Source organism: Syngnathoides biaculeatus, chromosome 10 (assembly GCF_019802595.1).
Source record: "Syngnathoides biaculeatus isolate LvHL_M chromosome 10, ASM1980259v1, whole genome shotgun sequence".
Lineage (NCBI taxonomy): Eukaryota > Metazoa > Chordata > Actinopteri > Syngnathiformes > Syngnathidae > Syngnathoides > Syngnathoides biaculeatus.
In genome coordinates, this window is record NC_084649.1 from 26648276 (window position 1) to 26668760 (window position 20485).

The following is a 20485-nucleotide window of genomic DNA, read 5'->3' on the forward strand; positions in this document are numbered from 1 at the left end:
CTGTAAACTGAGGGTACTTTGCAAAAAAAACTTGAAACGTTTTTTTTTTTTTTTTTTTTTGGGGGGGGGGTTCCTGTAATTCAAAATATGTCATTTTGACCTGCAGAGACACATCAAAGTCCTTTCTGCAGCTCCGTTTTTAAGATGACCTCAACATAGCTTATAACTCGTATCAGAGATATTGTGTCATATCTCATTTGCACGATCGAGTGAATCCCCTCCCTGAAACCCGAATGTTTTCCTAGTGACGTCGACGTAAAAATATCAGAATTTTGGGCTTGCAGAGAGCACAAATCCAGCAATGGCCGTCGGAGATGCTTGGCGTACGCGCTTCGTCGAACACCGCAAAGTATGCCGCTCCACCCGGGCACTCCACAGAGGTCGAATACCTTCTTATCAGCGCGCTAACAGGTTCTGCTTGGACAGGCTCAATTAGCTGGCGCTTAGTAGTAGTCCCAGAGCGGGGCCGCACGATCTGCACAAGAACCGTATCAGCAGAACCACATGGGGAAACGGAGACTCACAAAGGCTCGACTGTGCCGGCTTGGAAGGAAAGGAAATGGGACTCCGGGAAGTAAGGCTGATCGGAAGATGACGGCGACTCTCTGGGTAACAATCCGGAACAGTGATATAATTGGGCATAGTAATTGATTAGTCGATGGATTATTACAGAGAATTCTGGAAGTGATTGTTGATTAATGGCGTCTTCGAGAAAGTCAGCTGCTGTCCTGGAGGAGAGCAAGAGCGGGTCCCATTTCAGATAACGTTCCTTTGCGAGGATTTGTGATTATAAATATTCAACATTTGCAGCACAGTGCAATTTGCCTTACTGCACTCCAATTACAAGGTAGACAATGTCCACAAATGTTTTGTTCCGTCCCCAACGCGAGCTAATTCCCGGATCGCACATTTCCCGGCCAACACGACGACAACTGCGTTTGTTAGAAGCATGAGCGGAATCGTCGCCAGTCACTCAGCGGCGGGAAGGCCGCCTGCCGGAGTCGCGTGCGCACAGATGGAATTAAATCTGCTTTCGGCTGGCACGTTTCCGCCGTCGCTGCCCTTTAGAGGCGCGGTACGATACTGTGAATGAGCCGTCGCTAATCACTCCACCGCGGAGTGATCCCGGTAATCCCGCAACTGGGAGAATCGCACTCGACTTCGAGCTCGTGATGAAAATTGCGTGAACGCGGCGCTTCCGTGCGCAATCGCTCAGGGGGGGGGGGGGGCCGCTGCACGGAACAGTACCGTACCGTGTACTCGCCGTGTGTCGTCGAGAGCCCGGCGGAAATGTACGGCGGTCTCTCGGCCGCTCTACGTAAAGACTGAGCTGTGTTGTGTCTTCTTCTGTTTCCTCCTGCTGCCCCAGAGACAAAAGAGCGCTGAAAGAGCCACCTAATTGCAAGCAATCCGTCGAAAATGGGTCATCGACGTCGGCGTCGCGCTCCAAATGCACCGCGTCCCCAAAAATCAATACGCAAGTGGCTATATTTAGGAAGAAGGTCGCGAGGCAGAGATATTGAGGGTGACATCGACGCACTGGCTCTCCTGGAGGTTAAGAAATCTTATTTTCGGAGTACGCGCCTTGTTAAAATGTCTTCTCCGCTGAGGGTTGCTCCAGAGGCAGAAGTCCCTCATGGTGTCTAAATGTCACATTCTGCTCCGAGTCAAAGTCACAGCGTTCCGGAAAGTACGGCGCAGTAAGCCGCCCACGTATTCACAGCTCACAATTCAAAGATTCACCCATTCGTGTTGGGTTTCCTTCTGTGGAAGCTAGCCCTAGGTACTCACTAAAAAAAAAAAAAAAAAACGGACCAATTTGAGGTGTTTGCACTCCTGATGTGTCAAAAAATGCTGCTAAATCTCTGTCGGAATAGGAAAGCGATACAGCGACAGAAAAAAACAAAACAGTTCGTATGTCAATCGGAAAGCGCCATTGTCTAAACTTAACGCGCAAAGAGTAAAGTCAGTTTGTTTCAAAAATACTTCTGGTCCAGGAACATAAAATAAAAGAGAACCAGTACGTGTTGGAGTACCTGAGGGTGCCTTCTTGTGACGTGACCTCAACCTTTGCGGCAACAAGTTCATTGGGCTCCATTTGCAACTTCAAAACTGCACATGACGGGACCTCCCCCTCGGATTTATTTCCTGGGTGCTATGTTCTTGATAAACACAGATGGCAGAACGCATTCTGGATGTGATAAATTACATTTCATGTTAAAAGCTCAGCCTTGTTTATACTCGACTGTCTTGTCGACACAGATGTGCGTATGAATTCTTGCCGCTTCAATGACTACTCCCATCTTCTCTGAGGTGTTGTTTTTTTGTTTTTTTTTGTTTTTTAAATCACAACCATTATTTTTCTTTACAAACCTCAGCCGAGTCAACTTATGTGTTTGCAGCTACTGAACGCCTTGCCAAGAGCATACCATCACGCCGTGCGGTCAGGAGATGATCTTTAAGGACTCTTTCTTCTCTGTTTCGGCGCATTCCGTCTGCCTCTGAGCCGGCAGTTTTTCCTTTATTTAAGCCATCACCACTCGTATTTGCGCAGTGGGGAGAGGGGTGGGGGTGGGGGTTCCGAGACAAGAGGAAGGAGGCATCAAAACAATCTCATTAATAACCGCGACTAATGTATTCCAGGCGGTTCTTGAAGTTGCGGAGAAGAGATATTCTTTTGGAGGAAGGGGAATCGGGCAGGGGGTCCTGGTATGTGTTGAGGCAGGGCTGAATGTGCGCAGACGTGGACGTCAAAAGGCTTGCTAGAGACGATGCAGCCCCGCAGTAATCAAGAACACCGGTCTCGGCAGGAAGTGAGCATTTCCCAGGCTTCAGTGGGGCGCGGAGGGGGTTACTTCATTTTGGGCCCTGAGGAGTTTGGTACATGATGTTTTCTTAAATCTGTTTATTGTAAAATGCGTCGCTCTCTGCCCTGAAGCACATCTCCTGATCACCCCCCCCCCCAACCCAACCCAACCCAGCTACCACCACCACCACCACCCTCTTTAATAACATCTGCAAAATAATGTCGTGAAAATACTCCAATGTTCAAGAATTATAGCGCACTCTACGATCTTTTGTCTTGCTGGAATCAGCCCACTGACAGAGGCAGGTCCTGTGTCGTGCTCATGGGCAACTGCGTATCCCGCCCCATAAACTGCTGGATCTAGTTTTTGATACCATGACTATCGGGGTATAGCCGAGTTTCGCAGACTGCCCTTCTCATCACGTCGACAGTTAAGCGTCTGTGTGATGCCGGAGGCTTGATAATGGCGGCGAAAGTCCGCCTGCCGACGAGCATTTGGCCAGTGGCTAAGGCTAATTTGTGGACCCTACAAAAGTCCATGCAATTCTGCATAGCTTTTAAATATGTCATAATCGTGGAGTGGAGTTTTTCTGCATGATCATGTTTCAGACAGGGTGTTGGATTGAAGGGGTCTTTGGATCTTTGCGTAAACTACGTGGCCATGTCATGGTTTGAGAAATTGAGTGTGTGTGAAGTTATTATGTAAATTAGCCCCAAAGTCCAGAACAGCTCGCTCTCTGACACACTTTCGAAAACGGGTAGATAATAAAAGAGGAATTTTTGTGTTGTGTAATTTCATTTTCCGGGTAGGCGGAAACTTCCGAAGCTAAAGTTAAGCTAATTTCCCCTAACACGCCCCCTTTAATTCAATATGTAGCAATCCTACGCCGGCTTTGTTTAAACACGTTGGGATGCACAGGAAGTGGTTCAGTTTTTCCCCAGCGAGCAAAATTGAGCAATTTTCTCATTAGCTTGATGTCGGGTCTCACCTCCTCCAACTCCACGAGACTGGGATCCAACCAGAGGATCCTTCAGGGCTTCACAGAATAAACTGTGGGAAAGCAGCAACAATGACAGCGGAGAGACCTCAGCGAAGAAGGGCAGGGATGGGGGGGGCACATCATTCACACTCACCGCTACAATGTCCCGGTCGGAAAATCGAGAATGAATAGATAAGGATTAGCAATTGCCGCTATGCCTTTCATCCACCAAAAGTATCCTCTGGATGAACCCGCTTTCTTTACACGGGATATAAGAACGGAGCGCCGTGTCGACGCGCACCTTCTCCCTGGAAGCTCGGGAATTGCACCAGAGAGCGGCACGGCCTCATTAAACAGACTGTTTTATTTGCTTTGCAGCGGCCCAGGGGGGAGTAAAAAAAAAAAAAAAAAAAAAGTTTTAACAGCCAGAAAATTCACTAAGTAGTGCGTTGATAAAGCCAAGCTGTCCCCCACAGCGACGGAAAAGCATCGCAACCCCCTCACCCCCCCACCACCACCGCCCGCCCCCTCAAACAGGCTTCCGCAATTAAAATCAGGTCGCCGGAGCCGATCTTGTCGTCCTGCTCGGCATCAAGTGCGCTCATCCTGCTCAATGGCTGAGGAAAATGAGCGGGCCCGACACAAAGCGGCAGTGTGTGGGAATATTTGCCATTGCAAAGAATCCGACAATGCAAGACTGCGATGATCAGATGACTTCCAAACATCTTGAAATCCAAACGGGCAGAAACATTTCATTTGCTACGAACTGGGTACGATTTTGCACACATGAAATCATCTCTTCACATCCTCATTAAGAAAGTCAAACGTCAGCTGCTCTAAACAACTGCAAACTACAACCCCAACGATAAACATCGTGTTGAATTAAAACCTCTCCGACGGGGTAAGTCCACAATCGACTTCTTTCTTTCCAAAGGGAACATAGACGTAAATTTCTAACGTCTTAGACAATGTTTTTTTTTTTTTTTTTTTTTAAATGTGAAGAATTCATTGCATCATGAATAAAAAAAAAAAAAAAAACAGCTACAAAATATCGTGAGCGGTGTATTTGAGGTGATCAACACGGCACACTACAAATCTATACCTCCGCTGACAATCGTGAGTTTCTTCCCCCAAACCGAGGCCCAAGAGTCCATAGATCAACCAAGCTCGGTGTAGAGCAAAAAGGATTCGTGACTGGAAATACTGAACGGGTTAAACATTGACGATTGTTGCCTTGATCGTTTTTCAAGCAGATTTTCAAGCAGATTGAGGAGGAGAAAGGAAATTGACAGCTGGCCTGACTTTGATCGAACGTGAAGACAACTGCTCAAATTTGGTTTGATTGCCGGTGCGTATATCACGCGTAGGTTTTACGGAGTGGTCCTATTCAATTTCATTTAACTGCGTAGGTACCCAATATAGTAGCCGTTGAAGTGCAGTTTTAGGAGCATCTCAAAGTTGAGAAATGGTGTCTGACATCTGGAATGTGCCAAATGTATTGCTCAAACGGCAGGAAACAAGATCTCCGCAGTCGATATCGAATTAGCAATGTGTGACGGGAAATGCGATGAAGCTCAAGTCATCATAGTCAAAGCTTCAGTGGGGTAAAATTATGAATGGTCCTGACTTTGCGGTCCCGAGAGTCTGTCTCCAGCCCATCTGGACATCAACACCAAGAGGACTTTATGAAAAACCTGTCAAGAGTTGCCCGCTAACCCCCTCAAAAAAAAAAAAAAAAAAAAAAAAAAGACCTCAGACTCAAAGTGAACGAAGAGCCAAACTGTGTTGGAGGTGGTGCTTTGCTTCCCTGATGGATAGAAGCTGCGCTACAAACTAAGTGTTGGTATAAGGTCCAGACTGACAGCCCAGCCAGGCTGGATCAAGACCAATGTGGCTTCTGAGCCAGCGGTCCGATGAGAAAAAAAAAAAAAAAAAAAAAATGGAATGACGGGCTGGAGAACGAAACAATCTGTTGGGCAGAGAATCTGAAAAATCTCACAACGGACGGACTGCAATGGAAAGACGACGCTCACAAGTGAAGTACGAACTGGCTGGTCGCGCTTTCTATTCGAGGTTCAATTCAATTCTGGTGGCGGTGGTGGTAAAAGCCATTTCAAACTGAATTTTAAAGACACGGAGAAGTCTGTCGACCTGGGATGTCAAAGGTTTTCCCACCGAGGGACACAAAAATGAGACGTCACCTTGTGAATCAGCTAAAAACAACTCAAAATGCTGTAAGTCAACATTCTTGGGGGGGGGGGGCTAAATCTCATCTCGGTGGAAATAAAGCAAAGTTATTATTATTGCCGTGGAGCAGCATTTTTTTTATAATATAATAAAAATACGGGGATATCCTTTAACTAGTCATAATGTAATGGAGCAAAAACTATCCCACTTTGATGTTATTATTTTGACATGTTTTTATGATTGAATGCAATCAGGTACTACTGTACTTCTCTTGAGCTACTTCTCCAATTTGTTCAGTAGGATCAGAGTGAAAATGAGCTGATGTTAGCCATGCTAGTTAGCCAGCTCATCCGCTTCGATCGACAAGAGTACCAGTAAGTATTCCACCAGTTGTGCACGCGCTAACTCTTGTAGCTGCTTGCAAGGGTTCATTTTAAGACGGCGTTATACTACTATCTTGACGTTACCTTGAATTTGTCACAAAGTGATGAGTTGCGGTCTGGAAACGTGGAAACGTGGAACCACTGCCTTCTCGAGCCATTCATCTTCGTCAGCATGTTTTCTCTACTTCTCCTCTGCTCGGTCGCAGTACCCCAAAAATTCCCAAAGAGACAACATTTCGCAGAGCGACAAGATCATCACTTTCCGCTAACACCAAGAGCAGCAGGGCAACTGGTATTGCTGCTTTGAAACACTTGTTGACTTTTCTTTTTTTAACTAAGCCGGGTGTCTACTTGTAGAACTGAAATCTTTGAAACTCTCCGAAAATGTTCACAAAACTTTCAAAAAAAAGGAAGAAAAGTGTCAACTCTTGCGGCATTCAACCTTTGCTTCATTTTTTTTAATTCAACAATGTGACTTTCTCTCATGATTTTTGAATGCAGGCCGTGTTTCATTTTCTTATTCAAATATGCGACAGGCAATAAAAAGTGTGCGGTAAATGGCCCCCGGACAACCCTGGCTCAGGCTACTTCCTTATCATTCAAGTTTTGATCTATGCTCGGATCCGCAGCAAGACGCTTTTGCGCCGACTGTTCGTTCGCGTCCAGCAAAGCAAGTACGGCTGAATAAAAGGCTCAGCGTTGAGGAAGTCGACTTGTCGATTCGTTTCGGTTTGACGAGATCATTTTTTGGCCGGCCAAATTCATGACAAATCAGGAATTTATCTGCTCGAGGGTGGCCGGTTGAGCCTCGTTACCGTCACGGAGCCACACAACAACTAAGTTTTGAAATGGTCGCAGTTTGAAAAGCGAGGCGGCCAACTCGCAGTTGGGCTTGAAACTTTATTGGCACCTTCTGCGCATGGATTGACTCAAGAGGCTTTCCGTCTAAAACCGTTGCTCCGCTTCTTTGATCCGGACACATGCTTTATCTATCAGCCTCCCCGAGTCGACAGGGAGGCATGAATTCTTCAACCAGACCAGAGTCCAGGACCTCTGAGAGGGTAAACGGGATGTTTGGACTAAGTCCCAGCTGCGTTGCAGATGCGCATATGGAATTGAACAGTTGTCGTGATGACCTGTCCAGGCGTTGTCAAGCGTAGCCATCAGTTCCCCCGCTTGTCACTTTGCTATTCTTCCCTTCGCAAACACCCGCCAGACTGTCCGACGTTATCAGGACTCCTGGTTCTAGGGTTGAGACGGCGATAGGGCGCCACGAGTAGGAACCGGGGGGGGGGGGGGGGGGCCCGGGTTGAGCCTCTTTGAGCGAACAAGATGAGCGATCACGTGCAAATGGATGTGCACTTGCAACCTGAGATGCAAAAGATGGCGCTGGGATAACGTGCGACGCGCAGGGCGAGCCGTGCTCCGCTTTATGGAGCAGAACACGACATTTGTGTGCGGGGGAACATGTGGAAAACGTTACCGGGGGGAAAGGGGGCGCCTTAACGGGCCGGGGAGGGCGAGCGCGATTCTCGGGGACGACGGGCCACGTTATCACATCAGCGCTTGATGGATGGGCCGTGAAAAGGAGCATGATGAAGTATACGTGCGCGGGTATAAAACGTTAACGGTGCACGTACGGTTCCTGCACATGTGCATCGCAGGGGGATTTTCTGCACTCGCTTTAACTTAAAGGATTGGCTTTCCGTCTTCCCTGATTCTCGCGTGCTGTCAAGCTCGAGTATGGATGTGTGCGGGATGCACAACAGACAGCGAAAGACTGATGGACAGAAAAGACAAAGAATTTTTAAAAAAAAACAAAAAAAAAAAAACCACACCTGGCCAGGCTGAAATCTCATCAGAGACGAGACGATAAAGCCGAGGAATGTTTCCAGGGGCGTCCGCGGACACCAGAACCGCGGCTAACCGCTTTGCCTGCTGTCACCGACGACGCCGTCCTTAGCTCAGTCGTGTCACCGAAAAAAGACGCCGAGCCCGAGTCCCACCGCCTGCGATGTCATTTTTAGAGAGGAAAAACTGGCGCTGAGCAACATCTGCTCAGGCGCCTCGTTGTATTCGACACATGCAACTGAACAGAACCAGAAGAATCCTGCGTGAAAACGGGGGCTTCTCGTTAGACACTGGCGGGGCATCCAAGCGCTTTTAATGGAGCAATTATTAATTTTAGGGTCACGGTGAGCTGGAGCCTATCCCAGCTGACTTCTGGCAAGAGAAGTCGGGTTCACTTTGGACTGCTCTCCAGTCAATCACACCTATGGGCAATTTCGCATCCTCAATGAACCGAACGTGCGTGTTTTGGGGATGTGGGAGGACCCAAAGTAAACCCGCGCGTTGCAAATTCCACACAGGCGGACCTGATCGAGATTCGAGCCAGGAGCGCCTCGATTGTGACGCGGGCGTGTCAACTACCACCACCCCGCGTCACGATTGTCATTAAAAATGGATTCATTGTTTGTCGCGGGACCATTTAGAACTCAGACGACGTGGCAAAGGAGTGAAAATTACGGTTTTAACTTCCCTTCTCTGTTTTGGCAAGGCAGCACGGTGGAGCAGCTGGAAAGCGTTGGCCTGACATTTCTGAGGTCCCGGGTTCAATCCCGGACCCGCCTGTGTGGAGTTTGAATGTTCTCCCCGTACCTGCGTGGGTTTGCTCCCACATCCCAAAAACACGCAACATTAATTGGACACTCTAAATTGCCCATAGGTGTGATTGTCTCTATGTGCCCAGCGATTGGCTGGCAACCACTGACAGCTGGGAGAGGCTCGAGCACTACCGCGACCCCACCATGAGGATAAGCGGCTAAAAAAAAAAATGGATGGATGGATCTTCTGGCAAACTAGTGTTGGCTTCAGCCTTGCTGCTGCAGTTTTCTTAATCTTTTCCTTATTTCGTAAGGCAGTTGTCTCTGGCACCTGATAGAACTCTGAACTTAACGGCTGCAATATTTTCCGAGTATGACTGCCCGCCATCAATAAACTGTAAATAAAATTCATGTTACAAGCAGTGATGAACAGATCGAAGATTTGCTTGGCCAGAGTTAGATCCCAAATGTACATATTTACACTGTAAGGGATTTACTGTGTCGATCCAGATAATCCAAATATCAAATAGTCTCGTCTCCACTGTCTCTCTCTCTCTCTCTCTCTTCCTCCCTCGCTCCTTCCCTCCCTCCCTTGTCTGTGTTGTAATGACAGCTACAACACCTGCACTCCAACAGCAGCACGATTGTGAGGTCACACTCGCGCCAACGATCTGAATACAAACACCGGCTGGCAGATGGTGCGCGTAGGCATCGGCAGCCGAGATGAATGCTGTCTTATCACCGAGCCACACACACACACACATGAGCACACTTCACTCCATGCTAATGGAAGGCTGCTAGTTAAAATGATGTTGACAGGAGCGGATCAAATCCGTCATCTCGTACGAGTGTGTTTGTTTTGCCGACGCAAACAATCACAATCACCCACAACGCTGAACGCGCACTCGTGGGCTCGTCTCGCTTCATTTTGTGATGCTAATTTGAAACTGGCGGCGCGGTGGAGCAACTGCTTAGCGCGTCGGCCTGACATTTTGCATGATCTCCCTGTCCCTGGGTGGCTTTTTTTTTAGGGCACTCTATTGATTTCCCACATCAGAAAAAACCTGCAACATTAATTGCACACTCTAAATTGCCCCAAGGTGTGATTGTTAGTGCGACTGTTGTCTATCTCCGTGTGCCCTGTGATTGGCCGGCGACCGGTCCGGGGTGTACCCCGCCTCCTGCCCGATGACAGCTGCGATTGGCTCCAGCATGCCCGTGACCCTTGTGAGGATAACTGGCTCAGAAAATGGATGGATGGTTAATTTGGAAATAAGGTGCGCTTGTGTCACACGCGTCACGGTCGCATGAAATGAAAAAAAAAAAAAGGGACACAATTGAGCAAAAATTATTTTTAACCAAATGCATTTTGGAGATCAGGAATCAAAGTTAAAATATGGTAGCTAATTTACTAGGAAATGAAATCTTCAATAATACAGAGAAAAAAATAGCACAGAATATTTTGCGTCCATTTGCAACATCGTATCGATTGCGAAGAGGGATTTTCTGCAATGGCGGCAACCAAAACAAAGTCGGCAGGACATTAGCAGCACACTTTGCGTCATCGACCATCTTAAAGAGGGCGAATAGCAGCTAATAGTTACGACTATGACATTCACGTCATTCGTTTTTATTTGATAATATGCCCGAAAACTGAAATATTGCTTTATGTTAAACTGGTCTGCAGTGGCTAAAAAGTTGGGGGTGGCTGTTAATAATAATAATGAAAAAAAAATGAATGTAAATAAGCTGTGGAATTTGACTCACAAAGCGCAATCTTTCATCTTTGCTTGCGAAAGTCCTCAAGCCGCCGTTTTCATTTGCATTTTGACATCTCACAGCAACAAAAGACAATCATCCAGTCATCAGCGCGCTTCCCTCCCAACCCCCACAACTCCTCCGTTTGTCGATTAGCGGCACCATTAGAAGACGGCGGCACCGGGGGAAATAAAGCCGGCGCTGTGGAATTGCCGGGGCCGCGGCGCTGATTTCTACCTTTAAATCTTCTCCAGACGGAGCGATTTCAATAATTGGGCTTCACTCGCTGAATTAGAGGAGCTTATTGAGAGCTTGCACCTCCTCTTTTCGGTTTTATTATGCTCAATCTAAACAACCGTTTTAGATTCCACATTGAACTGGTCGCATTGTCTCTTATTCAGCGTAAGGTCGCTCACGTGTATGCGACTGGCTCTACAGGAGTAAAAAGGAACGATGAGCTTCACTTTTCCCTCGAAAATGCCTCAATGGCTGTTCCATTTATTGTACGTATTCAAGAAACCGTGTGCCTGATGTAGCAAAGCAGCCCCAGAACAAAACATCTTCCACGATTTACAGTCGGTACACGGTTGTTTTCTCAGGGTGATTTGTATTAGCGTCAAAGCTATGCATTTATATACACTTTATTTTTCAGAATTCTAGAAAGAAATCCCTTAAAATGTCACTTTCAAACAGGGGTCACCAACACGGTGCCCGCGGGCGCATGGTAGCCCGCGAGGACAATTTAAGGTGCCCTCGAGGCATGTTCGAAAAACACCACAGCTTTAAATTTTGAATCTGATCTGCTAATCTTATTTAAATTTTGAAAATACCTGTGATGTCACAACATACAAAAAAAATTAAAATGAAAAAAAATGGTATGTATGTATGATGAACTATGAGTGAAGTTTGCTTCAGACAAGTCACGTAGCCCTTCGTACAATCAGTTCTCACGAAGGCGCCCTCAGCCTCAAAAAGGTTGATGACCTTTGCTCTAAAACATTTCAACAATTTGAATATCAAATGTGTAAAGTGTCACAGGTTTAATCTGAACCTGATCCTGATCGCACCTCGGGCAGCAATTTCCATTAATCCAGTGCAACACTTTGGGTTGTAAATTATGTATTGTTCAGTGCAGGCTCGCTTTTATAACAGTTTGCTCACTTGGGTCACGAAGTACCCAGATGAAGCGTGACGTCGAGGGCTGGGTCGACCGCTGAATAGCTCAACTGCTCCATTCGCTCATCACCACGGCGCAATTAGAAAAACATATGGGAATTTTGGCAATATAAGGCACAACTAAAAGCCTTTAATTTTTTCAAAAGCCGACGGTGCGCCTTATATATGGCTCGATATTGAGCCTTTAGCGCATCTCCATCTAATGGACGCATTACGTAACCCCAGCCTCTACTGTAGCGTCTATTCTATGCGCCTTATATATGGACAAAAAAAAGTTTTAAAATGGGCCATTCGTTGAAGGTGCGCCTTAAATTGCGGAAAATACGCCACATGAAATTGCAAATCTTCAAATCGAGACTCTTTAGAATTGTGGGTAAAGGCCTGATAAGTACCGGACGCGCCAAGAAGTGCGTCATAAACGCGCAGATGGGCGATACTGTACCTTTTCAATTCCAGTTTGCGGTCATCGCCACACGCCCGACCGGTGGCATACGTGTATGCCTGAACGCAAATGCGCCCTGAAAAATGCCCACTATAAATGCAAATTCCAGCAAACGCGTGCAAAATGGTCTAAATATGTTGCATAGAGAAAATATTTCTTGATGGTGGCCAGTGAAGTAATGAAGAGATGAGATGACCCTCATTTCGATCGACTGCTGTAAGAGTTACCTCAATCCAACGACACGCTTCGCACACTTTAATATCAGTTATTTTCTGTATGTACGAATGTCTATTTCTATATTGAGGCTTGCGGATTTATGTGCTACTTGGCCGGTTGTTTCATCAGCCGTGTCGGATATGAGCCACTTGATACGTACACGCAAATACGGCCGATGGATGGATACAGTCATTGAAGCCGATGAAATTGGATCTGCGAATCCAAGTCGTGATGAGTGTCACTTTTAGCCCTTCACGGATGAGAAATGAGGAATTTTCGGGGGCCTTTTCTGCGATGTTTACAGTTGCCGAAGAAGATTATCTTGAATCTTGGCCACACGGCGAGCCACACACGCTCTCTCGGGACCCTTCAACTCACAATCGCTCGGCCGGAGATTCTCGGATTACAGTGGAAAAGCGCACATGGGCATTGTTAAGTTTGCAATTCCCCGCATGAACCTGGCTGGCTTTGTACCGGCGTGAAGGGGAACACTGTCGGTTTTTGGAGAGAGCGAGCGCGAGAGCGGCGAGGGCAAACACAAGCCCGTGTGTCTTTGCATCGCGCCGTCCCCTGGAGGCCGGCGGGGGGAAATAAGATCTCCCCTTTTTTCAGGGCCATCTTCGACCCCGAAAGCCACCGCCGCGGTTCCTCCACTCCGAGGCGGAAATCCAATCTCGCTTGTAAGGCAATCACCGAGGGAAGGTCCGGGCAATTTGTTGTAAGCACCCCCCTTGTATATCAATGTTTTGACAGATTTCCTGACAACATAATTATTTGCCAGGGATCCAGCCGAGACTTTAATTGTAACACCCATAATTGTACGTTAAGCTGCGGGAATGTCGGGACAAAGCTCCGGCTGCTCGGGTTATAAATATTACAGTACCCATAGTCGCTTTCATCCGGGCGGCGTTGTGCGGTCACCGCGGCTCCGTTAATCCGCCTATGAAAGAAGATCTCTCCGGGCGCTCTCAAATCAATTCATTACACCGCAATATTCGGCGGGCGACGCCGCATCTCGCACGGATCAATTCATTACGCGGAACGCCGCGGTTCGAGAGGCGGCGGCCCGCCGCAGTTTCGAGCGGTGAGATCGGCTTTCGGGTCGTCGGGGGAGGACGGCGGAGTGCGGCCGACGCATGAAGAAAAAAAAAAATAGGGAACACTTAGCGTTTGAGCTCGGTTCTGTCAGATGCACCGCGCCCGGGCTCATGACTTTTATATAAAGGCGTTAGATCCATCTCCGCTCAGGTCGGCCGCACTCCCAGATAATGCATTTTTCCCCCTCTCATGAAGCTTTAATCACTTGGCGTGTCATGTGAGCATGAAAACAGGGTGAGAGCGACGATGGGCAAAGTACGTTGGTGGAAAGGGATACGTATCTCGGGTCGTGTCACTATGCTTAAGCGAGGCGCGCACGCATACGCACGGGCCGAAAACAAGTATTCTCCTCACGTTCCGATAACGGGAAAAAAGGCAACGAAGAATTCGTATACATTACGTTGTCGTCCTTTGAAAGGATCAGGACCACGTTCAGCCAGATTCGCCGTTTCCGATCATAAATCAGATGTCTCCTAAATATTATCCTGAGCATTGAATTGGGACACAAGCGGCCCGAATGAGTTTCCTCCGCAGGGTGTCCGGGCCCTCCCTTAGAGAAACTCGGTCATCCGGGAGGGGCTCAGTATCGAGCCGCTGCTCCTCCGCATTGAGAGGAAGCAGATGAGGTGGCTGCCGGGGCATCGGATTCGGACGCCTCCCTGGTGAGGTGTTCCAGGCACGTCCACTGGAAAGAGACCCCGAGGACGACCCAGGACACGCCGGAGAGACCGTGTCTCTCGGCTGGCTTGGGAACACCTCGGGATCCTTCCGGAAGAGCTGCGAGAAGTGGCTGGGGAAAAGGAAGTTTGGGTATCCCTGTCGAAGCTACTTCCCCCGCGACCCGACCCGGAAAAGCGGTAGATAATGGATGGATGGATGGATGGATGGATGAGTCGGGGGGGCGGCATGGCGGATTCTCAGGACTGGGGTTGAAATCCTGGCCCTGCCTGTGTGGAGTTTGCATGTCCTCCCCGTGCTGGCGTGGCTTTTCTCCGGGTGGGCACTCCGGTTTCCTCCCACATCCCCAAAAAAACATGCAAAATTAATTGGACACTCCAAATTGCCACTAGGTGTGATTGTGATTTGTCTCGACCTGGGTTGCGATTGACTGGCAACCAGTTCAGGGTGTACACCCTGCCCCCTACCCGTTGACAGCTGGGATAAGCTCCAGCACTCCACGCGACCCTTGTGAGGATAGGCGGCAAAGAAAATGAATGGATGGATGGACGAATTGGCACCTGAGTTGGAGTACACGCGTTGTGATGATTGGGCCAAATTGGAGCATTTTTACGCCTTCCGATGAAGAAATAAGATCAAATATTTTGTTCAACTTGACATTGATGACAACAACAAAAAAACTTGTCAACCATAGTATCCTGAAGTATTATGTACAGAGGCCAAAACGATGAAGTCTCATTTCCGATTAAAGTCAGCCAAAGCCCGACTATCGTTGATCTGTAGAAGATTATCCCGAGCGGTTATCGTGCGGTGCCTGCCGCGTTAAGAGTGATCTATTTTCCTCCCCGATCTGATAAGAAAAGGGTCAGGTCAGGGCTGAGGGTCAGAAACAACGTTGACCATTGACCATGGCAAATACTTCTGGCCGGATTAAAACTTGGCTTCCTATCTTGAAAAGTTTTCGGGTTACTTCTTGTTCTGGATTTTCCAGCAGCCGAAGGACTCCGACAGACGTCTGGAGATGTCGTGCGTTGGTGTGCTCTGCCGGTCGTCATCTCGAGTACACCGCAAAGAGCGGTAAGCACCCCGTCACGTTTTTCACAAATTTGAAATTCAGTGTGCGTGCAACCCAATTCGGTGCGGATTCTGCTGAGGTTTCGGCACGTTCCGCACGGCGAGCGCACGAAATCGGATCGACATGTTGTCTCTGTTGAGCGGAAAACAATTACTTGCATAATCCAATTTAGCGCCGAAAGAGCGGCGTGGCGAAACTCAACCTCGGAGACTTACACGGAGGTCACATAAACAAGCAGAGCGGCGTAATTATGGCGGGATGCCGACTCATTGCGAATCCTCGTGTGTGCCCGGTATTGGCTCCGAGCGCTCGTGCCTCTCAGCATCGCACTAAGAATGATTACACAGTTTGCTGGAGCTGCTGCTATAAATCAACGACGACACAAACTTGTACCAAGGAGTGGAAGCGGAACCTCAAAGTCGCACTTTAGTACAAGGGTCGGCAAGTTATGGCTCGCGAGCCTCTTTTTGTGGTTACATATGGCTCGCGGAGCCCTCACATTGATTTCTGTCGTGCAGAGGAGGTTTGTTCTCGTGGAGTTGCCGTAGTTAGGTGTGGCAAATGACGTAGAGACAGTTTGGCCTGGTTTTTGCGTGGTAGTCGACGTCCAGAGGTGCGAAAGGGTCTGACGCTGATCGTGTCAGAGCAACTAATTATGGAAACGATTTTGACAAAGGTCGCTCAAAGACAAAAATATGAGGAGTACTGAAGTTTTGACACCGTTTGTGGAGAGGGACGGTTCTCCTGTGTGTTGAAATTCACAGATGGGGAGGACGCCAAAGCAATTCGTACTCGACGCTGCCAATGAACATTTTGCCAACTTTGCGTAAAGAAGACGCGCCTTTGTCGGCAAGAACTGTTCACCATCCCTACCATCATGATGGCAAATCCCATTGAATTATGTTCACGATTAACAGATGGAACTCTCAACGCCTACGTGAAGCTTCATCTGATGATGTACGGAACAGACTCCAAAGCCGTGAGCAAAACCAGGAAGCACCTGAAGTCGCATTCATGGGAAGAAGCAACATCGTAACAATGTTATTTAAAAGAATTCAGAGACTTTATTGTACTCTGAAAGTGTTGGTCTTACATAAATGCGCAAATACACCTGTGTTTAGTTTTTTAGATATTGAATCGTTTCGACTCCAAAGCCGTGAGCAAAACCAGGAAGCACCTGAAGTCGCATTCATGGGAAGAAGTACTTTTGTCATCATTGCTTAGCAACATCATAACAATGTTATTTAAAAGAATTCAGAGACTTTATTGTACTCTGAAAGTGTTGGTCTTACATAAATGCGCAAATACAGCTGTGTTTAGTTTTTTAGATATTGAATCGTTTCGACTCCAAAGCCGCGAGCAAAACCAGGAAGCACCTGAAGTCGCATTCATGGGAAGAAGTACTTTTATCATCATTGCTTAGCAAAATCATGTTATTTAAAAGAATTCAGAGACTTTATTGTACTCTAAAAGTGTTGGTCTTACATAAATGCGCAAATAGAGCTGTGTTTAGTTTTTTAAATATTGAATTGTTTTTATGAAACCGACTCCAAAGCCATGAGCAAAACCAGGAAGCACCTCGAGTCGCAGTAATTTTGTCATCATTTAAAAGAATTCAGAGACTTTATTGTACTCTAAAAGTGTTGGTCTTACGCAAATGTGCAAATACAGCTGCGTTTAGTTTTGTAAATTTTGAATCGTTCTTTTGAAATGACGTTTTCAAATATTTGACATGTACGGCTCTCTCAGTGGAAAAGGTTCCCGAGCCCTGGTTTAGTACCACAGTTCGAAGGTTTGAAGGAAGAAAATCCAAAACATTAGATTGCTTCCTTTGTTGTTGTTGTTGTTTTTGTTTTGTTTTGTTTTGTTTTGTTTTTTGTTCTGTATAGATGAGGACAGATTTAGTGATTTTCAAAATGGATCTGAAATTTTTCACTTTTTAGGTTTGGAATTTGAACAAGAAGGGTTTTGACGATGTCATAGGAATGGTAAATAATGCCAAAATACCCACGACGACCAGAAGACGGAAGCTGAGCGGCACTGCGTTTGTTCACAGAGCAAAACAACAATAACACTTCTTGTCTTTTACTTTCATAAAAAATTTGCACGACTAAATGCCCGTAAAAATCCAAAAGTAGCATCAAAGTCGGGCTGACGTGACTTAAAAGGTCTCGTTTGCTTTTTCTTTAGCAACGTTTGCGGTTTATACGCGATGCCATTCGCCATCCCCGGTGAACACACACATCCGCGAATGCACACTCCAACACGTGGGGAGAGGGGGGGGGGGGGGTGGCAGGAACACAGTTATCACGGGTGCAGGTGGGGGATTTGTCGAGATGGGCGGGATGCGCGCGGGGCGACACGCCGTCACGCTGTTTCCAGCCGGAGACGCCTCGTGGCGAGCTTAAACAAGCGGCGCCACCCGCCTGGGCGTAGATAAGGACGCGCGGTACGGCGCGCCGCTTACATCGACGTTTTGAGACGTCCGATCGATGCGGGCCTCCGGTGGGGGAAGGCAAAATGGAGGCCATTTGGAAAAAGTGCCGTCTTTGTCGCGTGGATGGGGGGGGGGGGGAGAGAGACGAGCGCAGCCGTTATTTCTCCTTTAGTCAAAAGAGCTTCAACCTGCCTGCTTAGTACAATAGCTTCAAAGGATTTAGAGTAAAAAAAAAACAAAAAAAAAAAAAACGCTTTTTTATGCACTGGTAGTATTGTGCAAGTGGTACATGCTGCGTCTTTTCAAATCGATAGCGCAGGTACGATTCCTGGTCAGTTTCAGAGACCAGCGACAGTGACCGAAAGCCACAATAGCAACAATTCAGATTGAGATCAAATAAAAACCTTTTTTTTTTTTTTTTTCTCCCCAGTTTTACCCCTTCCACATTTTAAACGTATTGGGTAAAAAAATCATAATAAAATGCAAAACTATAGAAAATATTGCACATCCTCGAGTGTCTGTGGATCTGCATTTGCTTTTAAGTGTCCTGGAATGAGCACACTTGATGGAAAGAAGGCAAACTGGGGCGCTATTTGTTTCAAAGCTCAACATTACACTGACAGAAATATGTATGACATGAATACAGATTACCCAACCAAAGCTACACGGGTCCCTTAAAGGTCAAGTGTCGTCCCTATAAAATAGATATTGGAATGAAAAATTACATAAAACATTATTCACTTCAATGTCTACACGGAAAAATAAATATGAGCGGAAAGCGCGTCATCCGTACGCAAAGTTGCGGAAGTGTCATTCGATATTCAAGTGGGTCACCATATTGGCTGCATTTCCTGTCCGTGACGTTCGCCGTCGAAAACACGCTGTGGCCCCTAACATGGGAGACGAACACGGAGAAGAGAACGTCTCGCAACCAGGTGAAGTTACCGGGGCGATATTACACTATTGTTACGTTCACATACGGATCACGGCCAAACCGCCTCCCAGTCCGATCCGCTTCCACGGCGGAGATGAGCCAGAGCCACCCCGGCCGACAAGGCCGGCGGCTAGCTCGGCCTCGTCGACAAGGCCGGGAAGGCCCAGCCAACTGGCATCGACACTCTTAGGCCACCTGTCATACATACGCAGATCTTTTGTTACGTTATGAGAGACAGATTACTTGGTCCGCCCCAAATTATTATTTTTTTTTCGTCGTTTGGGACCCATGAAACTCTCGTCCTTTGCACCCGTGCGATCCATTTTGCATGACGAACCGGGTCTCTTGGAAACTTCTGAAAGGCTCCAGAGTCTTCGAGCAATATCCAGCAACGGAACGAGCCGGCATTTTCGCAAACCCGGAGGAACAACGGGCTACCTTCCCGGAGGTAAAACTAGTTGAAATACTACAAGAGCGCCTGAGTGGGTGTCTGCTACTAACGAACTTCTCAAAAACAAATCCATCGCGAGGATTTTCACGGCAGGAGTTACAAAACGCCATATACGTCAAAATCATGTTTTGTGGCGAAAAAAAAAAAACCAGATGGGTCCACGCCGGCTGCTGTTTTGTCATTAAGAACAGACTAAAAATCATGCATTTGATGACAGAGTGTAAATGAGCATTAAGTGGTCCAATTTCTTGGAGGAGTCTAAAACTACCAGAGCCGAAGAAAGAGCAAGGAAAGACGAACCTCGACACACCGTCCCGTTCTGCGCCGCCTCGTTGCCAGCTTTGCACATGCACCGCCCAATGGGTACCATCCACTCGCCGTCACCGTTGCAGTACAGCTTGATGGGCACGTCCACCTCCTCCGCGTTGGGGATGCAAACCCCTCGCGCCGCCACCAGCGAGGTGCTCTCAGCCCCGGACAAGGTTTCCTGGAACAGCGCCCCGTTGGTGATGATGCGGGCGCACTTCCGGTAGAAGACGCGCACAGCTATGAGGGACATGCAGCCGCCGTAGTCCTGGAAGGCCAGGTAGAAGCCGTTTCTGGATACGGGGCCGAAGCTCCGGACCTCGGTGTTGATCTTCATCACCCTGCCGCCGAGGTCCACCTGGGAGAAGCTCTCGTCGGCCGCTATGGTGTCCACCTTGATCCAGGGGTTCTCCATCCAGGCCGGCGAGGTCCTGGTGGCCGTGTCGGCGTCCGACTCGTAGTAGTAGAGGTTGAAGGTCTCTTTGCAGGAGCCGGGAACATTGGGGATGCTGCTGCAGTCCCTCACGGAGAACTTCATCTCCACGTGGATCCTTTGCGCGCCGCGCCGCCGGATGTACTTGGTGCGCACCCAGTTGTTCTGGTTGTTGTCGAAGACGTTGCACACCTGGTAGGTCCGGATGGTGTTCATGTTTTCGTCGTAACCGCTCACCTCCTCCCACTGTTGGCGAGACGGAAAGGCAACGTGAGCTTGACCTCAGATTGGCTGGTGGATCTGTCGAACACTGTGCGAACGTTCTCATTCATTCAGTTCTTTCGTTCTCAGGGCACCGGATCCATCGGGTTGCTTTTTTTTGTTGTTTTGTTTTGTTTTGTTTCAAGGCAGCACCGCCGCCGTTTTGAACGGAATATTAACGAGAGAGTTTTCCACTCAACGGTTCTGCTTGACAGACAACGCCGTCCCTGCAATCCATCTCAACAACTCTCAATTTGCATT

At 47.8% G+C, this 20485-nt stretch overlaps 1 protein-coding gene across 5 annotated transcripts in view; it reads right to left on the reverse strand.

Moving 5' to 3' along the window:
- ephb2b (eph receptor B2b) overlaps window positions 1-20485 on the reverse strand; it is a 147951-nt gene that overhangs the window by 57480 nt on the left and 69986 nt on the right. For all 5 annotated transcript variants that reach the window (XM_061832106.1, XM_061832104.1, XM_061832102.1 and 2 more), the window contains exon 3: window positions 19525-20209. In XM_061832106.1, coding sequence (XP_061688090.1) covers window positions 19525-20209 — 685 coding nt within the window. The remainder of the gene's footprint in view (window positions 1-19524; window positions 20210-20485) is intronic.